General features: G+C 38.4%; 2 protein-coding genes across 6 annotated transcripts in view; one reads left to right on the forward strand and one right to left on the reverse strand.

Annotated features, from left to right (window-relative positions):
• SPTA1 (spectrin alpha, erythrocytic 1) overlaps positions 1–19,811 on the forward strand; it is a 191,191-nt gene extending 171,380 nt beyond the window's left edge. For 4 of the 5 annotated variants that reach the window (XM_074389996.1, XM_074389997.1, XM_074389998.1 and 1 more), the window contains 3 exons: positions 2,258–2,404; positions 3,168–3,312; positions 3,838–19,811. In XM_074389996.1, the coding sequence (XP_074246097.1) occupies positions 2,258–2,404; positions 3,168–3,312; positions 3,838–3,963 (418 nt within the window). In that variant the 3' untranslated portion in view covers positions 3,964–19,811. The remainder of the gene's footprint in view (positions 1–2,257; positions 2,405–3,167; positions 3,313–3,837) is intronic. The other variant, XR_012515066.1, reaches the window with a different exon arrangement.
• OR10Z1 (olfactory receptor family 10 subfamily Z member 1) lies at positions 8,264–9,205 on the reverse strand. Its single transcript, XM_003937894.1, has one exon. It carries the CDS (start codon positions 9,203–9,205, stop codon positions 8,264–8,266), a length of 942 nt encoding a protein of 313 aa, XP_003937943.1.
• Positions 19,812–20,031: the final 220 nt, after the last annotated feature.

A 20,031-nucleotide genomic window follows, 5' to 3' on the forward strand; every position in this document is an offset into this window, starting at 1 on the left:
AGTGCTTCTTTCAGGAGCTCTTGTAAGGCAGGCCTGATGGTGATGTAATCTCTCAGCAATTGCTTGTTCCTAAAGGATTTTATGAAGCTTAGTTTGGCTGGATATGAAATTCTAGGTTGCAAGGTCCTTTTTTTAAGAATGTTGAATATTGGCCCCCACTCTCTTTTGGCTTGTAGGGTTTCTGCTGAGAGATCCAATGTGAGTCTTATGGGCTTCCCTTTGTGTGTAACCCGACCTTTATTTCTGGCTGCCCTTAGCATTTTTTCCTTCATTTCAACCCTGGTGAATCTGTGCCTTGCGGTTTCTCTACTTGAGGAATATCTTTGTGGTGTTCTCTGTATTTCCTGAACTTGAATGTTGGCCTGCCTTGCTAGGTTGGGAAGTTCTCATGGATAATATCCTGAAGAGTGTTTTCCAGCTTGGATTCATTCTCTCCGTCTTCTTCTGGTACATTGATCAGGTGTAGATTAGTTCTTTTCACAGAATCCCATATTCGTTCATTTCTTTTCACTATTTTTTTCTCTAAACTTGCCTTCTCATTTTATTTCATTGAGTTGATCTTCAATCTCTGATATCCTTTCTTCTGCTTGGTTGATTTGGCTACTGAAACTTGTGTTTGCTTCACGAAGTTCTCATGTTTTTCATCTCCATCAGGTCATTTATATTCTTCTCAAAGCTGTTTATTCTTGTTAGCATTTCTTCTAACCTGTTTTCAAGGTTTCTTTGCATTGGGTTAGAACATGTTCTTTTAGCTCAGAGATGTTTGTTATTATCCACCTTCTGAAGCCTGTTTCTGTCAATTCATCAGACTCATTCTCCATCCAGCTTTGTTCCCTTCCTGGTGTGGAGTTGTAATCCCTTGGAGGAGGAGAGGCATTCTGGTTTCTGGTGTTTTTATCCTTTTTGCACTGGTTTCTTCCTATCTTTATGGATTTATCTACCTGTGGTCTTTGTCATTGGTGACTTTCAAATGGGGGTCTCTGAGTGGATATCCTTTTTGTTGATGCTGAAGTTATTTCTTCCTGTTTTTTAGTTTTTCTTCTAACCACCAGGCCCCTCTGCTGTAGGCCTGCTGGAGGTCCACTCCAGACCCTCCTTGCCTGGGGCTCACCCACAGAGGCTGCAGAACAGTAAGGGTTGCTACCAGTTTCTTCTTCCGTTATCTTCATCCCAGAAGTGTATCCACCAGATGTCAGCCTGAGCTCTCCTTTACAAGGTATCTCTTTGGATATACAGGGTTCAGGGATATACACCTCCTCAGAGCTGCTTGAGGAGACAGTCTGTACCTTATAGGAGCTCAAGTGCTGAGCTGGGAGCTCTGTTTTTCCATTCAGAGCTTCTGGGCAGGGACGTTTAGTCTGCTGCAGGGAAACTCATAAATGCCTTTTTCCTCAGGTGCTCTGTCCTGGGAAGGCAGGGCTTTATTTATAAGTTCCTGTTATGCTGTTGCCTTTTTTCAGAGATGCCCTGCCCAGCAAGGTGGTAGCCTAGTCACAGTCTGCCAGCAGAGGCCTTACTGAGCTGCTGTTATAGCTGTTGCGTGAACTTCCTGTTAGAACTGCCTTGGTAATGGTGGTCTGCCTCAGTAATGGCAGATTGCCTTGGTAATGGCAGACTGCCTCAGTAAAGGCAGACTGCATCGGTTATGTCAGACTGCCTCGGTAATGGTGGACTGCCTTGGTAGTGGTAGACTGCCTTGGTAATGGCTGACGCCCTTCCCCCTCCACTGAACTGGGCTAGCCCTGGTCCTGCTGTGCTTGCTGCGAAACTCTCTATCCAGAGCGTTTCAGATTGCTGGTCTTTGTAGGGGGTGGGACCCACTGAGCCAGATCACCTGGATCCCTGTTTCAGCCCCCTTTTTTTCAGTTGAATGGGTGGCTCTGTATCCCAGGCATGCCAGGCACCTGTTGAAACAGCCACTCGGATTTGTGTGAGTTTTTGTGCAGAGACCGGCAGCGCCAGCTGAAACAGCGTGCTGAAAACTCGTGGCACTTTTCAGCCTGGGAATCTCCTGGTCTGTGGGCAGTAAAAACTCATTTGGAAAAGCTGTGATCACTCACCCTCTGCATTCTTCTCAATGGGAACTGCACTCCAGAGCTGTTCCTCTTCAGCCATCTTGGATCTCTCACAAACAGCCTTTCTGTTCAGTCCTCTGACAGCTTTATGACAGGTCAATAAAGCTCCAGCTGACACAGTAAAACATATTCCTTTCTGTTCTATTGAGCTTGATAATTTTTTTTCTTTTTTTATTCTTTAGACACTTTGATGAGAATTTGACAGGGCGCTTGACTCACAAAGAGTTCCGGTCCTGCCTAAGAGGACTCAATTACTACTTGCCTATGGTGGAGGAGGGTGAACCTGAACCCAAGTTTGAGAAGTTCCTGGATGCCGTGGATCCAGGGAGGTAGGAAGAGGACTAAGGTTCGGACCACAGCAGGGATTGGGGTTTGTAGGAAGAATCAAAGAGAATAAAATGATCCGTAAAACATAAAATTAACTCATCTGAAAATAGAAAGAAATAGACAACCGTAAGTGAATTAGGCAGCTCTTGGTGCCCTTTCAAGATTAGCCCAGCAGTAAATGGTGCTAACTTGAACTCAAGGACTAGCTTTGCAATTTCCCCAATTCATGATTTATGTTCAGTCTATGAATTTCAGCTGCTTTTGAGAATGAGACTAGAGAGAAGAATCTCTTCATGTATGTGAGATCTTAAGGAGACATAAGTGAGTCAGAGACCAACACATGGGGTTGGGTTTGTTGTGTGCTTATGAGAATGTGTTAGAATCATCGAGAGATCAAGTTACTGTTAGGAGCTAATTCTTGCTAATACTAAAACCCAAATAAGACCAGAAATTATTTGAGGCACCTAAGGACTGGTCCTGATGGGAAATTTCAAAATTCACTGAGAGTCAGGCTGAATGACCCATGTCGAAACAGAGTCTGGAGCTTAGTAAAGAGTGTATATTTGGCTGTAAGATGGTGATGAAGGGGAGCCAAAATGGAGAGCATAACCCATTTCATCTCAGAAATCTTAGCTGGAAGAGGCACTTGGAGTATCTGGCTTCCCTCTGTTTCTGAGACACTGAGTACGATTTTAAAAAGGTGGGTGGGAGGGCCTTCCTTCTCTGCCTTGTGAAGGCACAGCTCCTGATTCATTTCTCCCACAGGAAGGGCTATGTCTCACTGGAGGACTATACCTCATTCCTGATTGACAAGGAGTCAGAAAACATCAAGTCCAGTGATGAAATAGAGAATGCTTTCCAAGCCCTGGCGGAGGGCAAGGCATATATTACCAAAGAAGACATGAAGCAGGTCCGATTTTGGTTACTTCCACTACTATACTGTTATCCTAATCTGAATTTTGGTCATCTCAGGCCTGGTGGCCTACTTTGAAAAAAACCCACCCACTTTTTTGTTTTTTAGACCTTCCCTTCCACAAGTTGTAATTTGCTTTGGTCACCACTTCATTTTGTCTTGACCCAACTCAAAAACGTACTATGATTCTTTATTGAATCTGAAAGTCAATTCAAAATCTGCAACTCAGTTTTTAAGGCTGTTTCTTATCCCTTCTGTTTAATAAAACAACCTTAGGGAATGGGAGTCATAGAATAGTCAAAGTGAGTAAGCTCTCTTTTTCAAGAAAAGGCTGAGTTTAAAAATTAAGTTACTCATTAGAAATTATAAATTTATGAGAAAAAAATTGTGTGTAATAGAAACAGGGCTTGCTTTTCCCAGAGATTCTCACTCCCCTGCATTTAGGGCATAATACAGGAAGCCCCAAGGAACCAGCTATTTCAAATACTTATAACTGTATTTTTCTCTTTTAATGCTTTCCAGGCCCTTACCCCAGAGCAAGTGTCATTCTGTGCCTCACATATGCAGCAATATATGGACCCACGGGGTCGAAGCCATCTCTCTGGCTACGACTACGTTGGCTTCACCAACTCCTACTTTGGCAACTAATAAGCAGCTCCTCGTGCATCAAGAAAATCTTAGTGTCATGAGAAATTTACTGGGAGGTGAAGAGTACAGGCAAATGTGGAAGATAAAGATGGCTGTGTGTGCGTGTGTGTGTGTGTGTTACACTTATTGCATGATCTTAAATAATCTCAAGGGTGGGAGATAGAAAGGTGAATAGAGTTGGAGGAGTGGAAGCTATTTTGTATGCAACTAGTCACTGCTGAGGGGTGTCAAGGTTTCTATTTTTATTTGTTCTGTTTTGCATATCATTATCTTTTGTTCTGATTATAGAATAAAGTACTTCTTTTTAAAAATATTTTTTGGGAAAAGTTAAGTAAAATGTTGAACTTCTGTATTTCTGGGAAATGTACCCATATAAGGATGGGCAGCTAATTGTACCGTAAAGAAAGACCATGGTAGAGTAGATAAATAAGATCAAAGGCAATTTGCAAATTATTTTTTAAACTTTGGAATATATTCCATTTTAAATTTGAAAATGAAGGTATTTGATATTCTGCGGAACATCAGTATTTTAGTTTGTACAATAAAACAACACCCAGATCAGCATAACACCTGCTTTATTCTTAACTTATTTTTTCCATACTTCAAAATTATAGTATATGTTGTTATTCTCAGAATGAAAAAATTCCAGCAAAGCAGGGCTTTCTAGTGTCCTCCAGGCTCCTGTATTTTCTCTTAAGTTTTAACATAATAAAAATAATACTTCCATATCCTGTTAAAGTAATAGTTAATATAATTATTTTTAAAATTAAAGAATTAATTTAAAAAGGAAGAGGTGATGCTATCTTCAGAAACTTTCAGGCCCGGTTTACTCTGAACAGATTTACATGCTGACATTCTGAATTGATTTATAAAAGGTAGTGGTGTCATTTGCTGGTGAGAAATCTTAGATCACTTACTTGCTGTTATAAAACTCCTAGCATTCTGCACAAATAGTTCCCACTCACCAATTCATTAATGTTACCACTTGATTACCATCTTAAGTACCAGTCCCTTCCTCCGCATAGAAATTAATCTGTCCAGGATAAATGCTGTCACAGGAGCCTTTTTAAAAATTGCTTAAAGTTAAAAAGTTATCATTAATGCTAACAACATACAGGTATTTTAGTGATTCTTTTCTTAAATAGTCAAATATTATGGAATATAACAAGCAGAAAATATTTTCAAAATTAATGTTCAGAAATGTCTAAATTGTCTTATTACGAGTTATCAAAAATAGCACAGTTAGAAAAGATATAGACCATCAAAAATTAGTATTGTTTAATATCACGCTTACCACATACGGATAGTCTAAAACTATTTGTGCTGAAAATAATCATAAGCAAAGGTGGATATGGTTTCATTCCCCCAATGCTAAGCCTGCCAAAATTTTTCAAAGCCTAAATCGGATTATTAGTCATTTAGTGGGTCAAATCATGCTCTTAACGACAACGAGTAATTAGCTTCACCTTAAAAGCTAACCAAAAAGAGATTGGTTAATATAAAGGCTAGAAAACCAAAATAAAAATAACATCAGATGAAACTGTCATAACTGTATATAGCTTTTTCTGAAATCAGATCTGTCCAGCTGTGCTCTCAAGTAAAAAATAGTAATAATATTGCAATCTGCATAAATAATTTAATAGGGGTTATTAATGTTTGATATATATAATATTATGATAATTAGAATTTGCATCAAATTTCCATCTTCCTCTCAGAGTTAAGTGCCTCCTAATTAATACTTATCTTTTCTTGACCTTCTACCAACTTTAAACTGAAATCCTTGCCTCATCTTTCTAATTATCTTCTGATTTTGTCAGGACTAGATTTAAAACCTAACAAGTCTGACTACAGAGTTTCTGGTATTAATTGGCTCTTTCAAAGGACCATGAGTTGGGCATATGTGGTCATGTTCATAGCAGAAGGACTTCTGTTTTACTGTTCATGTGTACCTGGAATAAGACTTTGCCCTTGTTAAGCACATAGTCACATAAGGGAGAAAATTTGATTCACCAAACAAGATTTTGAAGACTGTTTATGTTGTCCCTATCCCAGATCAATTATTTCAAGGTCTGTAGAGATAGATCCCAGAAACACCTATTTGAAAAAAATCCCTCGAACTGATTTTATACCCTTCCATACTTAAGACTACTATGTGTGGAAGTTGGACTTTAAGTATTGCTTAGCAATTCTTGAAACATCTTTACCAACCATTGGTCAGTGTGCGTTTATCCAATGTTATGCTGAGTGTACTGAATGAATTGGTGAAATGAATTTGCTCACGTGGCCTCAGTGCAATGAGGGATTACTTTTCCCTATAGTGAAAAGAACCCTAGAACAGATGGTCTTTCTCCCCTGATGAGGCCCTTTGGGCTGTCTGGATAATTCACCTTCTTCTCTTTGCCCTGGTTCTCTTCTCTGAGATGTAGCTTCCTTCCTCTCAAATTTCGTTTTCATCTTATTTCTATTAGAGGAGGTTTCTTTCCTGAGACAATGGAAAAATGTGGATTTCTATCTGAAAAACACCTTCTCAACCTAAATTCTTCCCTTGTCTCTCAAGCCATGCCTCACTTCTATCTCACTGCCAAACCCTGTGAATCCTACCTTCTCAAAATCATATGTTTGTGGTTTCCTTCTGTCTCTGGTGTGACTAACCATATTGAAGCCTTTCTGCCTTTCTTTAAGCTGATAGCAATGGGTTTCTTGCTGATCACCTTGCCTCTGGTTTCTCTCTGCTGAAATCTATCATCCCCTCTGCTGCTGGATTAATCTTCCTAAATCCCTTCCCAGATGCCACTCTCTGCTCACAGTTTTACTATGCCTTATCTCCTATGGACAAAAGGACCATGTCTGAAGCAAGGCATTCAAATTCTTTCAACAAGTTAAGTCTTGACTCAGACTAACTTCTCTGCATTATTTGTGAGGCATTTCCAGCCCCTCTGAACAACCCACACACTCTAAAACAGGCCTATATTGTCTTACCATCAAGCCTTTGGCTGTTATGTTCTCTCTTCTGAGAATGTACTTTCTCTCCAGTCAGTGCAGTCAAAGCTCACTCATCCTTTAGGAACAAGTTCAAGTACTCTTTAAAACATGAAGTCTTCTCTGATCCTCCACCTAGAGTAGACTCTCCCTAAACTAAAACCCAGTATCTTTTTCCTTTACACATTTTAGTAATAGCAACTGGAACTTCTTGGAAGATCACTATGATCCAAGGGATGTGCTAAGTTCTTTGTATTCATGATCCTGTTTAGTCACCAACACAAAACTGAAGTTACAGCCATTTACAGATAAGAACTTTGAAGCTGAAAAATGTTAAAGAGCTTACCTAGAGTTACACAGCTGATAAGTTGAAGAGCTTCCATTCAAACCCCCGCCTGACAGTCTTGTGAGTTCACTACACTTTCTCTAATAATGTCTGCCACTATGTAGAACACACTGTTTGTAGAAAGTAAAATAGGCAGAACAAATAGTTCTGCAATAAATTCAAAAGGACAGTATCTAGTTTAGTGAATGACCCAAATGAGGTAGGTCTCTGACATGCAAGATTCTGAAGCTACCAGAGAGCATTAAAAATTATCAAAAAAAATAGGAAATAAATATATTTTCTGAAAGATGTACTACCCAGCTTGGAAAATCAATTAAAACAAAAAGGGTAAAGTGATAGAGTCAGAGATAGTGGGACAACTATATAAAAATATGATTTCGTGTCTTTGTTACTGTTAACAGCACAATGATGAACCTATAAGCACATGTACTCCACTGTATATAAAATAAAAGTTGAAATTTTAAAAATATAAAAACATAAAAAGACACCCAGTAGGAGTAAGAATAATCCACCTATTCATTTAACAAAGCATTAACCTAACCTGTCAAGCTGATATTCACCAGGTTTCAAGTCTTGGAAGAACATTACAGATCAAATAGTCTAATTATGTAATGATTTTAGAAATCTCTACAGTATCCCTGATAGGCTCCTGGCAGCCCTGCCTTGAACACTCCAAACTTCCCTCATTTTGTTCAGCTCAATTAAAAAATACTTAATTAACTTAACTAAATGTTTAATGCTTAATGGGTTTCAGTAACTAGGGGTGACATCTAGGAAGCCGAAAGTTAAAATTCACATTTGAGGCTCATTTTGACTTGCTTGCAGTGAGCAGAGCAGGAAGCCCGGAAGGAAGGGCAGCAGGCAGGATAAGGCTCTTCCAGAGGATTGGTGGTAAGAGAGCTTCGGCCTGAGGCCTTGAATACCTGACCCTTTGGCTTGATTTCTTCAGAAGAAAGTGTCCTATTGGGGTAACCTTCATCCTTTACCCAGCAATCTCCCTCTGAAAACATTCCTCAGAGCTGTCTGTACAGCCCTATTCCTTAGACTATAAACAACGGGGTTGAGGAGAGGGGTCACAACAGTATAGGTCACGGCAATAAGCTGGTCTCTCTCAAGAGAGTAGCTGGCTTTGGGCCTCAAGTACATGAAGGAGGCACAGCCATAGTGAATAATGACCACTGTGAGGTGTGAGGCACAAGTGGAGAAGGCCTTCTTCTGCCCCTCAGCAGAGGGGATATTCAGTATTGCCACCAAGATGTAGGCGTAGGAGATGGTGATGAAGAAGAAGGAGACCAAGAGAACCAGAAGACTAAGGATGAGGATTCCCAGCTCACTCAGGCCTGTATCCCCACAGGCTAGGCTCAGCACTGGTGGCGTATCACAAAAAAAGTGCTGGATCTCATGGGAGCTGCAGAATGAGAGGTGGAAAATAACCAGTGTCATTCCCAGTCCAAAGAAGTATCCAGTCAGGAAGGAGGTGCCAACTAGCTGGGCACAGTGGGTGGGAGTCATGCGGCTGGCATAGTACAGTGGGGCACAGATGGCTACATATCTGTCAAAGCCCATGGCAGCCAGAAGGAAGCAGTTAGTACAGGCCCACGAGGCAGAGAAGAACATCTGGGCGGCACAGCCCACATAGGAGATAGCCTGGTCCCCCATAGCCAGGCCGGAGAGCATCCTAGGGATGATGCCCAAAGTGTAGCAGGTCTCGGAGAAAGATAGGAAGGAAAGGAAGAGGTACATGGGTGTGTGCAGATGGCTATCCAGCCTGATGACTATGATAATGAAGACATTGCTGGTCAGGGTGACGAGATACAGAGAGAGGAACAAGGCAAAGAGCGGGAGTTGCAACCTCCCAAAACTGGAGAAGCCCAGGAAGACAAAATCACTCCAGGAGGTTACATTGGTCTGCCCCATTCTGAGAGATATCCCTGATAGATTTGTTGATTTTTTCTGCCTTGCCAGTAGGTGACTAGATTCTTTAAAGGTGGGATGATATGGATTCTTTTTTTCTTGATCCTGTTGTAACTTAAAAAGGAAGTTCTGATTTAGACTCTACTCAAACTTCAAAAAGATATTTGTTAAATTAGACACAAATGCATGGATCCATTCTCACATGACTGCATGTGCATATACATGTACACAGATAATCACACATTCATCTGCACATACTTGCACACATACATATGACTACATATATGCAGATGCATGTATGCTTTATAGCATTCACACATAATTATGCATATTTTACACATTTGAAACCACATATTATACATTTACTATTAATGGCCATATTCACAAATGTATCAGGCATGCACATACATTACAAATATGTATATATTTAGATAGCATGCAAATTTATAGATACACCACATAGACATTTATATCATCTTTGTACATATACTGTCACATAAGAATACACATGTGGACACACCCATATTGCCTGTTAGAACTTGAGGGGGAGGTAGGGAGACTTGATCTTGATGGATTTTGTTTTATAGATCAGATAACAAAGACCAAGAGAGGTGAAGTGACTTTCTTGAAGTCACACAGAACCAGGATTAGAAAGCAAGCATGGTGAGTCTTCATCTATCATTATTTTCCCCATACAATAATGAACCTCTTTAAAGACTATGAGGCACTCACTAATATGAATATAGAATAAGAAATAGCTTGCTAAACAATAATCACTGTATCTATACAACCCCTCTTCCAAGCTATTATACCATTCCAAATTCCTTGGGCAGAGTAGGGCAGGCTCCTTTTACCTGTGAATCTATATTGAGCACTGAAGAAAAAGTCAGGGCTCAAGGCAGGTTGTGCAGCAGGCATCTCTCAGCCCAAAAATCAGGTACTGCTGCCTCCAAAAACTCTACTGTAAACCAAAGCATAACAGATCAGTCAAGGGAGGGTTCTCCACTCACCTGAAGAGGCTCAGAGAGCAAGTCCTGCCTTTTAGCTCCCATACACTAGACTGCCTCACAGCAGGCTAGCCCCACAGGAGAAAGACTTGAGATGCATTTTGGAATCTCCTATTCTGAGCAGTGTGATGTCTCCAAATGACACCAAGAAACCTTCTTCCACACCCCTAGCTCCAGGTGGTAAATCATATCTTCTTCCATCCAAACAGCTTCTCTCTCAGAGGATTCTCTAGTCCCAGTGGGTGCTGTCTCAGGAAACACATCTAATTGTGTTTTTTTTTGTCATTAGTTGGGAATATCCTTTTGGGGAAAGCAGAGAGGGGAATGTGAACAAGAGATACTAGGATCATGATTCAAATAATTGATATGGTATCATGTGCTAAATAGTAGATTAATTTTTTTCACAAAATCTCTTAAAATTTACAACATGTAGTGAGGTAGTGTTAATAGTCACACTTTATAGAAGTGCAACTGAGCCTAATCACATTGCAGAACTAAGGATTTATGCTAATAAATTTACACCATAAGATGTATAATTTAAAAATAAACAAGAATTCAGTTGTTCCTCCACTGTTGTCTCAAGAGCTTGATATAACTACTGTGGATATGTGTTTGGTTTCAAAGTCATTCTGAAGAAAATCCTGATCTCTTTCAGAGTCAGTTTCTTCCTGTATCCTCATTTGTCTACTCCATTTTTTCTCACGTGCATCATTTTTAAAAGCAACTTTACCTTATTTTCATTCTCTTCCTTTGTTTCCACAATGCTGCAATATCTGCACCCAGACATGTAACATATTTTCCACCTTCAGATTGTTTTGAAACCTTAAAATGTCCCAAAAGTTCACCTAGAACTAGGTTAATCTGACTTGTCACTCTTAAAATGCATGTTTCTCTGATATACTAATGGTGTAAATATTTGCACCTTCAACCTGCCTCTTCACTCATTCACTGATTCAATAGAAACAACAATGGTAATTGATAACATGTATTCAACATCAGATATCAACTAATTTCATTATATAAATTTAATACAATATTTAAGGATTATTACTATTATTCCTATTTTTCTGATAAGAACACTGAGGCATGAAAAATATTAAATAACTTACCTAAGATAACATAGCCAATTGGTGATACAGTGACAAGTATACTTAAGAAGCCTTTCTTTTATTTACCGTATTATTCTCAGGACACTTCTTTGGGGTTAGGAAGGTCCAAAAGATGAGTTAGACGTTGGAAAAAGATAAAAATTGATTTTATAACTATTTTCTTGCAGTGGTGTTTTAGTTGTTGGTCTAGGAATTACAGCATGTATTTTTAACATACCCTACTTAAACTTAACATTGAAGTCTTTCCAGTTAAATGTAGAAGAGTTGCAATGTCTTAGTCCCAAATATGTAAATCTAACACTTTGTCATAATTTTTGAACAGATATATGCTATTACAAGGAAATTAAGATCACTCTGAGAGAAATGCCCAAAGTAATTATAAGGTGATATGGTAAGTATGCGTTTTGTTTTAAAGGAAACTGACGATTTTCCAAAGTAGCTGTACCGTTTTGCCTTCTCACCAGCGGTTTATGAGAGATCCTGTCTCCACAACCTTGTCAGCTTGTGGTATTACCACTATTTTATTAGGGTTTTTTGCTGTTTGTTTATAGTCCAACTTTTATTAGGTTCAAGGGGTACATGTGCAAGTGTTTTACATGAGTCAATTGCATTTCACAGGGCACTGATATACAGATAATTTTGTAACCTAGTTAATCAGCATAATAGTAGATAATTTTCCAATCCTCACTTTCCTCCCACCTTTGACTCTCAATTAGGCCATGGTGTCTATTCTTCCCTTCTTTGGTTCTATGTGTATTTAATGTTTAGCGCCCACTTACAAATGAGAACATTCAGTATTTGGTTTTCTGTTACTGTGTTAATTTGCTTAGAATAATGGCCTACAGCTCCATCCACATTGCTACAAAGGACATGATTTCGTTCTTTATGGCTGGGTAGTATTCCATGGTATACATGTACCACATTTTCCCTAGCCACTCTACCATTGATGAGCATCTGGGTTGATTCCATGTCTTTTGTATTGTGAAGAGTACGGTAATTAAAATACGTATGCTGTGTCTCTGTGGTAGAATTATTTATATTTCATTGGGTATATACCCAGTAATAGGATTGCTGCATCAAATTTCTGCCTCTAGGTCTTTGAGAAATCTCCAGACCGCTTTCCACAGCACCTGAACTAATTTATATTCCCACCAGCAATGTATAAGCATTCTGTTTTCTCTGTAAAGTTGCAAGCATCTGTTCTGTTTTGACATTTTAATTCTCTTCATTGAAGAGAGAATTAATAAATATTTGGAGTTTAGAGAAAATATACATTGTAAAATTACCTTGGTTTATGATGCTTTTCTAAATGAAATGTGATGTTCACTGTTGGATGACTCAACTCTGTTTTTATGACTGTCATAAACCTAACACTTCCATTATATGTAAATATGTGAGTTTGTGTTTGAATTAAATAAAATACTACATATGTTAGTTCCTAAAAAAGACATGTTCTCTGAGGCAGGTAAACTGTATTATAACTATACCTCAATTGTGTCTTACCTATGAGTTGGTATTCTCTTTGATGCTAAAAGCTTGAAGTGAGATGATTGTCAGAGTTAGATCATTTGTATCTGATATTCAGACAATTAAATGATATTAAGCTGGAGCTGTTAGCTAAACTGCTAATTCGTTTTTTTGTTAAGGGCTCATGCTTTAGTGGAATACTGAAAACACACATCACTCGGCAACTGCCAAAAATGTTCACTTCTTTGATAAACATGTTTTTCCTATAGGTAAAATGTCACTTTTTCTTGCTAGTTTTAAGATATTATTGGCTTTAGTTTTTTGGAAGTTCGACTATGATGTGTCTTGGTATGGAATTATTTGGTTTTATCCTGTCTACTATTTGCTCAATGACAACAACAACAAAAAAAACTGGAAAGAAAAAGTAAATGGAAATTTTCTTGGTTCTTAGCGTGATGAGGTATTTTCTAGTGGAACCTGAGTATTTTAGGTATCATATTATGACTTTGGATCTCATTTAAACCTTCTGTTTTACCTGGCTGCTTCTAACACCACTCCAACAGGGGAAAGTGGGAGTGCTGACATTTACTACTAAATTAGGCTAGAAGTCCAGATTCTCCACTCAGCCTCCATTGACTTCAGGGATGGTGAGAGCATCCTCCTTACTGCTGGGCTGGGTGGGATTTCCAGCTCCCTACTCTCTTTTGCTTACGCTACCTTGATCATTCTGAAGGAGTGCCTCTTTGGGGCTCCTTTAGCCTCCCCTGTATCACTGAGGAAGTGGTGAAAATCCTGACTCTGCAGTGTCTTTGATACCATGGGGTGCCTTACTTCTTTTTCCAAGTGAGGATGGAAATTCCAGTTTCCTACATGATCTTCACAGACACCTCTGGGGGAGATGGGAGGGCGGGGAAGAAGGAGCTTGTTATCAGTCAGCAGAGATAGCAGAGACCCTAGCTTCCTGCTAAGCCTTCTCTGACACCACCACCCAGCAAGGACATTGAGGGACCTTGTTACAGCCTCATGAAGGTGGAAGTCTAGACTCCCCACTTGGCTTTTTGTAACATAGGGTTATGGTACTTTCAGTGGTATTTAGCTGTAGTTAGCAGTTACTCTTTAAGAATGTTATGTCTTAATAGGGTGTCCCCTCCTGGTCTTTGGCACTGGAAAGCAGGCTTTTCTTAGGTTTGAAAAACAAAAACAGACAAACAAACTATGCTCATTTGTGTATGTGGGTTGCTGACTTTACCACCTCAAAGACTGAGATCTATGAGGCAACAGGAAAATTCAGGATACCTACACTATATTTTCTTTGGGTCACAAAGACCCTACCTGGAAGCGGAAGTCCTTGCTGTCACTTAAGTTTTATCATAAAGCGTTTACTAAATTGAATGAGTGAAATCTATGTCTTTAACCTTTCCAAAGTCAGGTGACTAGAAGAGTACATAAATAGCTAATGCATATTATAGGCTAAAAGAATTTTAACAACAAAAAAAATCTATGGACCAAGCTGACTGAAATCAACAGTATTTTCATTTCTCCCAAGCTTCTGAACATAAAACATTAAGCAAAGTGTTTAGAAAAAAGAGCTAAACAATCGTACTTAACAGTCATTTGATAATAACTGAAAAACTTATGATGAATTAGTCAGAAACTGAAAAAAATGGAATGTTAATGATAAACAGTGAATACCCTTTTCTACGGGTTAAGTAGAGTCCTTATTACTTGGGGAACACAGAAAAAGTAACTGATAAAATTATCCTCTAATTATATTATTGAATTTAACTTTTAGTGATAGATTATTAACCTATGAATGTTACATAACTTGGATGGAATTCAAAGAATTGAGTAGCATTACTATTAAAAAATTAATTAAAGTTCCTTTAATGACTTTTTTCATACTACTGTAAATAAGAGTTTCTAGTGTTTCTATCTGTAAAAATAAAACTGATTCTGATCTGTTTTGTTTTTACAAAAATAAATACTAGCTATGAATATATGAGGTAATTTTAAAGCAGTGTTTTTATTTAGGAATAATTTTACCTTAAAATTTTAACTGTCACACTTAACAATTTCTCTTTTATATAGCACATAATAAAAACTTATTTATTATGTGCTTTATATAGCACATAATAAAAACACACTTTGTGTGTGTGTGTGTGTGTGTGTGTGTATTAGAAATGTTCCGAAAGAAAAATAAGATATGTTTTTGATGAAAGATGTAAAATAGAAAATTACTGTTGCATTTAAATTCTGTTGAATACATTTTTTAAATGAGCTAACAGGAATACTTTAAAATAGTAATATGCATAATATTTAGGTATTTATCTCCATATGTAAATATTTAGCAGTCCCCAATATAAAGGGAACTTCCCAAGCAGATCTGAAATAACTTGAGCTATTACTTATTGTATTTTTCATTTCTGTAATTCCCATTTTGTTACTGCTTTTGTACTTTTTATTTTTTATATGTTTCAAGGAAATCTGCAATTGCTCATTGAATCAATTTTATGGAGGCTACTTTAAAATCATTTTCAGTTCTACTGTCTGGTTCACTTGGCACTGGCATCGGTTGTCTTTTCTCACTTAATTGAGATTTTCTTGGTTCTTGGTATCAAGGGTGATTTTCAATTGAATCTTGGCATGTTTAATATTATGTTAAGGTCTCCATAGTTAGGCTTAGTGAGTAGGTTTCTGGCAACGATCCTGGGCCTTCTTGACATAGACTCTGGGGCCAAAGAGCTCACCACCTATCAAATCAGCACTGGACCAAGAGACAAACTGAGCTTCCCAGGTTTTTCTGGCAGTGATCATCCTGCTGCTGTCAGGTTGTGTGAGGCAGAGGATGGGTTACTCTTCTAGGCTCTGCTGGCCATGTCACTATGGGCAGATGAGGTCTTAATGGCTGGTGAGAGATAGGGATTGAATTAGGATTCAAGCTTCCTTAGTATTGCAGTTATGAACAGGTTAGAGTTCTCTTTGCCATTGGTGATGAGTCTCCCTATTACGTCTCTGTTTGGCTTTCTTTTCCTTTTCCCTTGACCAAAGACAATGAATTTTACTTTTGCTTTCTTCATTTTTGTCTATGCCTGTTGACAGTTCAAGGTTTTTCACATCCCAGTCTGGGATCTATGGGAGGTAACATAAATCCTAGGGAGCTTACCATGGTGGTGGTCTCCAAGTCCTGTGGTCAGGCCACCTTCTCTTTCTTTTTTACCTTTCAGAGTCATTTTATAATGATCTGTTTAATTCTTTCCAGGTTATTTGGTTGTATTTAGAGAAGAAAGGTGGAAAAATAGTGAATATGTATCATCTTGCCTGGGAACCTGAATAGATTGAACTTTTTAAGAGATTGACAAATTATTTTTCAAAATTCGAGACTATTTTATTACTTACACATCTCTAAGAACAGTGTATGAGTTGCAGTTCTTTCAAATCCTCACCAACACTGGTATGGTCAATATATTTTTCTTAATTTTAAGTATTTGAACACTTACGTAGTAGAATCATATTGTGTTTTTAATTTTTGTTTTCTAATAAATGACACAGGTGAATCTTTTCAGATACTTATTTTCCATCTAATGATATATTTGTACCGAAATGCCACAAGATAGTACAACCTATAGTACAACAGAAACTCAGATTTCACTCTATTTTATTTATTTATGTATTTGTTTATTATTTTATTTATTTTTAGAGATGGGATCTCACTATGTTGTCCAGGCTTGTCTCAAACTCCTGCCCTAAGGCAGTCCTACCTCTCCCCCAGCCTCTTGAGTCACTGGGATTACAGCCATGAGCAAGCACCACTGACTTACTGCTTATTTTTAGAAGTCTTTCCAACACCCCTACTCTATACCTCTTTCTGACAACCTGGTCCAGTTGTTTTTTATCTTACTTCATCTAATCATTGTTGCAGTTCTCAGCTTACTACAGTGCTGCGTCCTACAATTCACTTTTCATAGGCATGACCTTCTTTCCTCCATAGAAGTATAAACCCCTCGTAAGAAGATATCATTTCTTGTATTTTTCTGAGTTCTCATTCAATGCTTGGAGCAGTTTTTAATACACTGTAGGTCTTTCTTAACTACCCAGAAAGGGAGTCAGTGATTAAAGGGAAATAATGAGTATATTTGTGGTGAGTGGTGTCAGTGAAATCCAGAGCTATGCAGTAGTTAAGATAGCAAAATATACTTTGTTCAGGAACTATTACAATAGAGAGAAACAGACCTCCATTTAATACTGGACTCAATTTTGAATACAGCGTGGAAAAGTGGGGATCCATAGCCAAAGGATGGGTAGTAGAGTCAGTGAATGGGAGTCCACATCAGGAGTGAAGGGGAATTCACACTGAACTGATCTAACAGGACTCTTGCTGAAGACAGGCCAGGATGATTAGCTAATACCCAAAGGATGGTAGAAGATGAGGAATTTGATTAGATATTGAGAGTTAGTGAGTATCAAGGATAGGGGATTCTCTCCAAACTCACTTAGCAAGGTTCTTGCTACAATTCGGTGGTACAGATTCAACAAGGATGCACACTGAACCCTGAATTTGAAGTCCAGTTGAGAAGAGAGCTTAGAGGCATGTGACTAAAGTCTGATCTAGGAGACAATTTTTGTCAGTCAGAGAGTGAATTGAATAAGCATTTAGGGTTGCAAATTTTATTCACCCTCCCTGCCAAAACAAAACTTATAAAGTAGCAGAAAGCATTGTTTATGGGCAGGATATAAACTCCGCAAGTTTAAAATCTCAAGAGACTCCCAGAAGAGTTTTACAAGTTACATGTTACACAAAGCATTGTAATTAATGAGAGCAAATTACAAAGTTGGGTGAGGAAGTTATCTGCAGTCTGATGACAGAGAGAGGAATCCCTTGGGATCTCCTAACCAAAACCAAATGTCTAGAGCTAAGGAATCTCCAGTACTTATAATAACCAAACAATACCTCTAAATCAGTAGAAAAGAAGGCTCCAACCCATTGTAATTTAGTGGGCAGTGGGAGCTGATCACATTGGGTATGGACTCACTTCATAATTCATGTCACAAAACTCTAGAGCCATAGAATATGAAAGCTTGCATAAACTCGGGAACCTTTTTCCTACTTCCCATCTGGGAAACTCAAAACCAGAAGGTGCAGCAGCTTTCCCAATGTCACTAAGCTAGCAGTGATCAAAGTAAGAATCCAGACTCTCATACTAAATCAGTGTTTAATGTTTTTCATACTAAACCAATGTCTGTTTCTTTTGAGTGGTGAACAAAGTATGCTTCCAGCAATATTGTGAAGATTTTCTTTCAGAAGAACTTAATCGTGACAGTGAATTCACTTTGGAGCCTGATAAAATACACAAGGTAGGAAACTCTTCTAGATGGTTTTACGCTCTTCTCCTCGTATCTAACTGTCACTACAAAAAGAAAGGATCGTTGGGATAAAATTACATATCTTTTCCATATTACCATTTCTCTTTGGGAAGTGCATATATATATAAATATTTTGGTCAGTGGATTAATATTCCAAATTAAATTTAACACAGATGGATTTAGGGACAACTTCAGAGATAGGTGAGGTAGGGTGGGACATAATACCCTCACAACACACACATACACAGACACACATACACACACACACACACACACACACACACACACACACAATCATGCACCCATTTAGAATATACCCCAAGTAGAGATTCTGACATTTATACTCTACTGCTGATGATTCGCCAAAGAAATATTTAGCACACAGTCAAGTAAGGACTAGATAAGAAAAGATCTACCTTAGGATTTGTATTGCTGATAATTTGCATTTTCAAAATGCTTATGAATTTAATGGTGACTTTAAAAACAGAACCTTCCCCAACCGCCTCGCCATCCCCCAGCTTCTGCCTCAACTCCCAGAGCTGTGTTGGGAGAGGTAGAACATGTGTAAAATCAGACTTTTCTTTTTCTGGTAGTATGTTGGAAAAAGCTCGAGTTTTGTACCGAGGACATCGAGTACTAAAACAACCTATTGTTTTGCTAATATATTGCATATTTTCTCTTTGCTCTACTTAATCTTTTGGTTCTAGAATACACATAATTGCCTTTCTTACAAAGTTACTGTGAAGGGTCAAGAGTGCTTGGGAGCCTTGGTGTGTGAAGTGCTCTACTGATGGGAGGAATTTTCCACAGTGGCTTAGGGATAAGCCTCTGAAATCGTTGAAAATGCAGCAGAATGCTGATCATAGAGAAAAGTGAAACAATCATCTGCAAGTAGATTTAGAAACCAAAGAAACTCATGCTGACTTGATAAGCATTGATAAATGAAAAGAACATAAAATTCAAGTCAAAACTGTTTGCTTCTAGTCACAAATATGTCACATCTGAGACTTAATTTTATTTCTAGAATAAGTAAAGAAATCACACTTGTCCTACGCATTTCACAGCTGTCCCATGCACTTTATATTTATGCTGTGAAGAGTAAAATCAATAAATATTTGGAAGAATTTGGAAAAATATAAACCCTATAAATGCTAGTTATTAAATATATTGACATATGGAGCAGGAAAAATAGTAGTTCAATATACTATAGGGCCAAACGAATGTGTTAAATATAAGGACAAAAAACGTTATAGAAATCAGAGAAATATGAGATTAAATCAGATGTAACATTATTGGAAAATTTATACAATTAGTAAATGCCACTTACTTTCTTTGAAGGCTGAGCTTGGAATTAACAAAATAGACACAATCTCTTTTTTTTTTTCTTTTTTTGAGATGGAGTTTCGCTCTTCTTACCCAGGCTGGAGTGCAATGGCGTGATCTCGGCTCACCGCAACCTCCGCCTCCTGGGTTCAAGCAATTCTCCTGCCTCAGCCTCCCGAGTAGCTGGGACTATAGGCATGCGCCACCATGCCCAGCTAATTTTTGTATTTTCAGTAGAGACGGGGTTTCACCATGTTGACCAGGATGGTCTCGATCTCTTGACCTCGTGATCCACCCACCTCGGCCTCCCAAAGTGCTGGGATTATAGGCGTGAGCCACCGCGCCCGGCTTGAGCAAAATAGTTACAATCTCAGTTGACGCCTGCACTATGATTGTACAGTCTGTTTATCAAAACCGTTTACAGATTCTAATTAATTACTGTCAGTCCTAAAGGTCCTAGGGTGCTCTATCTTTCTTCTTTCCCTCTTCTCAAAATAGAAAGAATGAAACATGTTTTTTTGCTTTCCTTTAAAGTTCTAAGACCTAAATATATTCTCCAAGA

The sequence above is a fragment of the Saimiri boliviensis genome, chromosome 19 (genome assembly GCF_048565385.1).
Source record: "Saimiri boliviensis isolate mSaiBol1 chromosome 19, mSaiBol1.pri, whole genome shotgun sequence".
NCBI lineage: Eukaryota > Metazoa > Chordata > Mammalia > Primates > Cebidae > Saimiri > Saimiri boliviensis.